Source organism: Pseudopipra pipra, chromosome 8 (assembly GCF_036250125.1).
Source record: "Pseudopipra pipra isolate bDixPip1 chromosome 8, bDixPip1.hap1, whole genome shotgun sequence".
Taxonomy (NCBI): domain Eukaryota; kingdom Metazoa; phylum Chordata; class Aves; order Passeriformes; family Pipridae; genus Pseudopipra; species Pseudopipra pipra.
In genome coordinates, this window is record NC_087556.1 from 23,851,138 (window position 1) to 23,856,955 (window position 5,818).

The window sequence follows — 5,818 nt, forward strand, 5'->3', positions numbered from 1 at the left end:
CCCCCGGCCAGGACTACCCGCCATCCCCGGTGGCAACGGAGCCCAAGAAGCCGCCGACGTCCCGGGAACGAACACGGCCCGCGACCCGCCGCACAACCCCTCCGCGGGCACTCTCGGCACCGGCACCCTCCCAGAGGGGCCTGCTCCCGCCCTGGACCCGCAGCCCGCTAAAACACAGGGCACTGGGAAAGAGGAGCACGACAAATTCGGCGGAAACCTTCGGATTTTATTGGAAAGGAAAGGTCTGCCTTACCTGGAACCAGGCTCTCCCCTTCTTCCCAAAAAAAAAAAAAAAAAAAAAAAAAAAAAAAAAAAAAATCAAACGGCTCTGCGTAGAGCCGGAGAGAGACATTTTAAATAACCTGGTAGCCGAAATTAAAAGGAGGAAGAAATGGAAGAAAAAACAAAAAAAAATCTCGGGGAGAAGAAAAAAATATATACAGCCGGATATTTTTCGTTTTGGTTTGTTTTCCCTTATTATTTTTCACTATACTGTATTATCCTGATGCAATAAAGGTTGGTTTGTAATGTAATTTAAAAATATATATGTCCAAACAAATAGCAGGGCCAGAATATGACAAGTGCATTCAGCATTATAATTCAACTGGGCTCCACCTCCATACCGCCTCCTAATTAATGGGTCTCCGAACTTGCAAAAGCCTGCATTGGACAGAGAGAGAGAGAGAGAGAGAGAGGGAGAGAGAGAGAGAGAGAGAGAGGGCGAAAAGTGTCATTGAAGATAATTGATTACCTCCCAATCAACAATAACTTGTTAGCAATAGTCAATTACCCCATCTCTTCTTGCTTCTTTCCCCCTGGTCCGAGGTCTCGGTGCGAGGGCTGCTCTCCCCCTTGCCGAAGTCTGCTTTTTCTTTTTCTTCTTTTTTTTTTTTTTTTTAATATTACTTTGGGGTGGGTATTCGCGGGGGGGGTGGCAGGGAAAGTGCTGTGATTTGGGGTGTTTCTTAAAATAGCAGCAAGGAAGAGAAAGAGAGAGGAGAGAGAGAGAGAGAGAGAGAGAGAGTGTGAAGGGAGAGAGGGGGGGAAAAATCTCCGACCCAAAACCCTGGGACAAGAGGTACGGCAGGACCACCTCTCGGCGAGGGACCGACGGCAGCTCTGCTCCTCTCCGCGCCCGCCCGCCCGCCGCCCGGCCCGCCCGGCCCGCCGCCCGACGTGGCTCTCCCCGGGAGGACCCGGGGCTCCTCCGCCGGAGTTGGAGGTGGGCTTCAACTTTTGCTCGCTGTCTTCGCCACCGTCACCCCGCGGTCCCGCCGGGGACTTCTGCCCGCGGCAGCGCATCCCCGTCGCGGGTGGGGAAGGCAGCCCCGCGCGGCCCGGCCCCACCATGACTTCCAAAGAAGAACCCAAGCCCTCCTCGGGGGAAGAACGGCGGCGGAGCCCCTTGGATCACCTCCCACCGCCGGCCAACTCCAACAAGCCTCTCACCCCCTTCAGCATCGAGGACATCCTCAACAAGCCCTCGGTGCGGAGGAGTTACACCCTCTGCGGAACGGCACACCTCCTGTCCGCTGCGGAGAAGCACCCCCCGGCCGGGCTGCCCCTCTCCGGCCGGGCGCTGCTTTCCCAGACCTCGCCCCTCTGCGCCCTGGAAGAGCTGGCCAGCAAGACCTTCAAAGGGCTGGAAGTCAGCGTGTTGCAGGCGGCCGAAGGTAAGACCCCCTTGGAGTGGGGGGATCCTCCAGCGGGTGGGTGCCCCACTCCTCTCCACGGCCTGGTTTTCCTTCTCACCTCCCCCACCCCCCCACCAGCTCCCGGGGTGTCGCATGGGATGGGATGAGGGGGGTCCCTTGGCGGCCGGTACCCGGCGGCATCCTCGCCCCGCGGCCCTCGGGGTGCAGGAGCGGCTGCTCTGCCCCACTCCCTCCAGATACCGACGGGGCAGGGGTGTGGGGGCCGGGGGCTCGGGTCGGGGTGGACATGTAGAAAGCGGGTACAATCTGGCGGCTCGTCGGCAGGCCGGGACGGGATGACGATCTTCGGGCAGCGGCAAACGCCGAAGAAGCGTCGGAAGTCGCGGACGGCCTTCACCAACCATCAGATCTACGAGCTGGAGAAGCGGTTCCTCTACCAAAAATACCTGTCGCCGGCGGACCGGGACCAGATCGCCCAGCAGCTGGGGCTCACCAACGCCCAGGTCATCACCTGGTTCCAGAACCGCCGCGCCAAGCTCAAGAGAGACCTGGAGGAGATGAAGGCCGACGTGGAATCGGCCAAAAAGCTGGGCCCTAACCCCGCCGTGGACATCGTGGCCTTGGCTGAGCTGGAGCCCAGCGCCGAGGGAAGGGGCAAGGCGCGGCCCGGGTCCCCGCCGCCGCCCCCCGCCGCCGCCCGGGAGCCCGGTGCCCCGCCACCGCCCCGCCCCGCCTCGCCCCCCACGGAGCGGCCCCGCAGCCGCCGGGACAGCGAGGAGGAGGAGGAGGAGGAGGAGGAGGACGTGGAGATCGACGTGGATGACTGAGGGGCGGCCGGCGGCCCCCCCCACACCCCCTAACCCTCCCCCCCCATCCCGACAGCTCCAAACCGGCACCCTCGGCCCCCCATCCCGGCCCCGGCAGCACGGCGGGGCGGCTGCTCCCCTCGGTCGGAGCAATAAGCAATAGAACCCCACCACAGACACACACACATCCCGATTAATTTAGGGTAGAGTCGATATCCCTCCGCCTGCCACATCTTCGGAACGGTGCAATTACGGACGGCTTCTGTATAAATATTTAAACGTATATATTGGATTTTTTTCCTTCCCCATTCTTTTTGAGGTTTTGATTATTATTTTTTTAATAGCTATCAATGATGATTATTTTATCTAAAAGGGAGAGGCATAACCTTGGAATAAACTCGGCTTCCAGCAGATGTTTGGGAAAGCAGTTTGTTTTCAAAGACTTCCGAAACGAACCACTTTAGAGAAGATTTAAGTTAGGCTTAAAACGGCAACAGCAAAGAATTAGCCAGTTTCCTTTCCTTGCATGTTTCGAATGTGCACGAACTAATTTTTTTTCTTTTAAAAATATTTTTTCTTCTGCAATCTGGGGAACTTGGGGCTGGGCTATAATGCAAGTTGAAAAATATATACTTTCTTTTTTTTCTAGAGCATAGAGATTTGTCTCCAATGCAATTTCTGCCTCATTTTACCAATTAAAAGCTATTTTTACCATTTTCTGCTATGTTTGTGCTTTTATTAAAAGCTGCCTTTCGTATTTTTGATATGAAGGTGGTAACAAAAAAAAAAAAGGAAAATGAAAAAAAATCCTAGAATTATTTTTTACTCTTTTTAGAATTTTTGCATGCTATGGAAATAAAAAAGGACAAATCCCAAGATCACTACATTTAAATATTACACTATAAATTAATAAACATGTACAGATTTAAGACTTGTTTTTGTTTGAATTGTACAAATTTTAAAAGGCCTGCTATTTAAGTTCCGATAGGGACAATGTCGCTTTATTTACTGTCTCTTAGAATTGTACAGATAGCTCTTTTTTCCGATACAATAAAATCTTTACCATTTTAATATACTTTTTGACGTCCTTCTTTGTGACCGAAAAAACACTCCGTCGGTCCGAGGTTACGCCAGACTTTTCTACCACAGAGATCTCCCATCCCGTTTGCATTTAAAGTTACTTTATGCACAGTACCTGCAAGAAAAATGACGGGAAAAGAACACACGAGAGAGACCTTTATTATTATAATTTCTCTTTTTAAGGCTCATGCCAGGTAGAGCTTAGCAGAGGGAGAACGCGGCAGATCGATAAGGCAATAGGTGCAGGCAGCGCTTCCCGGGCGCGGGGGATGCGCAGCGGCAGCGGGAGAACGGCGGGCGAGCAGGACCACCGGGTACCCCCCACCCGCCCCGCCGCTCCCGACGCCAGCACGGCATTTCCAGCCCGAAATTGGAGAGGAAAGGAAGGGGGGGAGGAAAAAATAATAGAAAGAAAAAAAAAAATCTGAGCTGGGGGAAGGAGTTATCACCGACTTGGACAAAAGAAGCGAGGGGAGCTGCTGTACACCCGGCGGGCCAGGCCTCCCGCTTCTGGGCAAAAGCTGCCATGGGGACACGAGGATGGAATAACGTTTCGTTTCCTCATTTTCTTTTCTTTTCTTTTCTTTTCTTCTCTTTTCTTTTCTTTTCTTTTCTTTTCTTTTCTTTTCTTTTCTTTTCTTTTCTTTTCTTTTCTTTTCTTTTCTTTTCTTTTCTTTTCTTTTCTTTTCTTTTCTTTTCTTTTCTTTTCTTTTCTTTTCTTTTCTTTCCTTTTTTCTTTCCTTTCCTTTTCTTTTTTAAAATTTTCTCCCTTGTCTCTTTTTCTTTTATTTTTTTCGGCCAAAATTAAGGCTCTGGTGAATGTGTTTTCTCTTGGCAGCGTGACCTGCCTTTGGAGTCGAGCAACGTGTGTTTCTCCCTATTCTTTGCAAAATTTATGTGAGAAAGGCAAATCTGGTGTACAGTGGCAGAGCTCTGCGGAGAAGTGTCCAGATAAGGCAGGGTTGGTTTGTCGGTTGGATTTTTTTTTTTTGGTCCAGTTTCTCCGAGGCTAAATAAATCTTTCTCCTCTTTGAGAATGGATGGGGTTGTAATTTTTAGCGTAAAGCATGAAAACTGGGGACAAATGAGCCCTCTTCTCTGAAGTGACAAGCGACAATGGAGCATATACAGCCTCCTGCGGTTCGCCATGCTGAAACAAGCGTGCCCCTCCGCAGCAGAGAGAAGGAGAGCGCTTGGAGACCATATGGTTTTTGAATTTTCTTCACAATTTCCAGACAATTTGATGGATTAGGTTAACCCTCCCTTCCACTGTTTAACTCCACAACAATGGGAGCAGAGCTGTTCTCCCTTCGTCGGGGCATCTGTGCTCTTCTATTCTTCTCTTTCTCTCTTGGTATTTGGAACAAGCCTATGAATTACAATGAAATTCACTTTTCTTTAGTATTATTTGGAAGAGCACTTGTTTTCCGCCACCTCCCACCCCCACTCCGACATCCCCTCTTTTTTCTTTTTCTTTTTTTTTTTTTTTTTATACCTCCGAATGATAGCTTTGACTTCTGTCCAGATCTCTCGGAAAGCCTTCAATCTTGTCCTTAAGTGTTTTTATGCTAAACAGCCAAATCGTAAATGCTGAGAAACTGTGACATTTATGTGAAGATCTAGTTAAAGGGCTTTATTTGTTTTCTTTATCTGTTTTTTTTCCCCATTCCTTCTCCTGTTCCCCCTCCTCTCCTGTCCCCTCCCTCCCCCCAGTCTTTTATTCTTTTGTCTTGGAATGGATTTAATGAGGCTGCAAACACTACAATTCAATATAAGCAAGAAATAAAAAAAAAAAAAGGGTGGCTGGGTGTATGGAAAATAGACTGGGAGTTAATTTGGGTTTCTGATCTATTGACTTCTGAGCGCAAAGAGAAAAGATGCAGGGCCGCCTTGCACCCGCAGAAGTTTACCACACGTGGCTGGGGCGGGATAGTAAATAAAGCCTCCTCCTGAAGATTTGCAGCCTGTTAATTTGGCTCGCCCCCCATTTCAAAATAGCTGGGATTTTGGTTATTTAATCTGCATATTGACAAACCAAAGCTTTTTTCTTCTTCTTTTTTTTTTTTTTTTTTTTTTTTTTAGCTTAAAATGAATCGCCGGCTTGTACCCCTCGTTTTTCATCCAGTTTGGAACGCGCCGTTCCCTGAGAGCACCTACCTGAGCAGACATTTCGCTCGGGGTTTCCTCTCCCTCGAATTTTAGATACAACACAGCTTTCTTTTTTTTTTTTTCTTAGTTTTATTTTTCTGGGGTTTTTTTTGGGGGGGGAGGGGGTTG

General features: G+C 49.6%; 1 protein-coding gene across 1 annotated transcript; it reads left to right on the plus strand.

The window, feature by feature from the left end:
- Window positions 1-972: 972 nt before the first annotated feature.
- Window positions 973-3,532, plus strand: LBX1 (ladybird homeobox 1). Its single transcript, XM_064663139.1, has 2 exons — window positions 973-1,673; window positions 1,980-3,532. Exons 1-2 carry the CDS (start codon window positions 1,349-1,351, stop codon window positions 2,480-2,482), a joined length of 828 nt encoding a protein of 275 aa, XP_064519209.1. The 5' UTR covers window positions 973-1,348; the 3' UTR covers window positions 2,483-3,532.
- The last annotated feature ends 2,286 nt before the right edge of the window (window positions 3,533-5,818 follow it).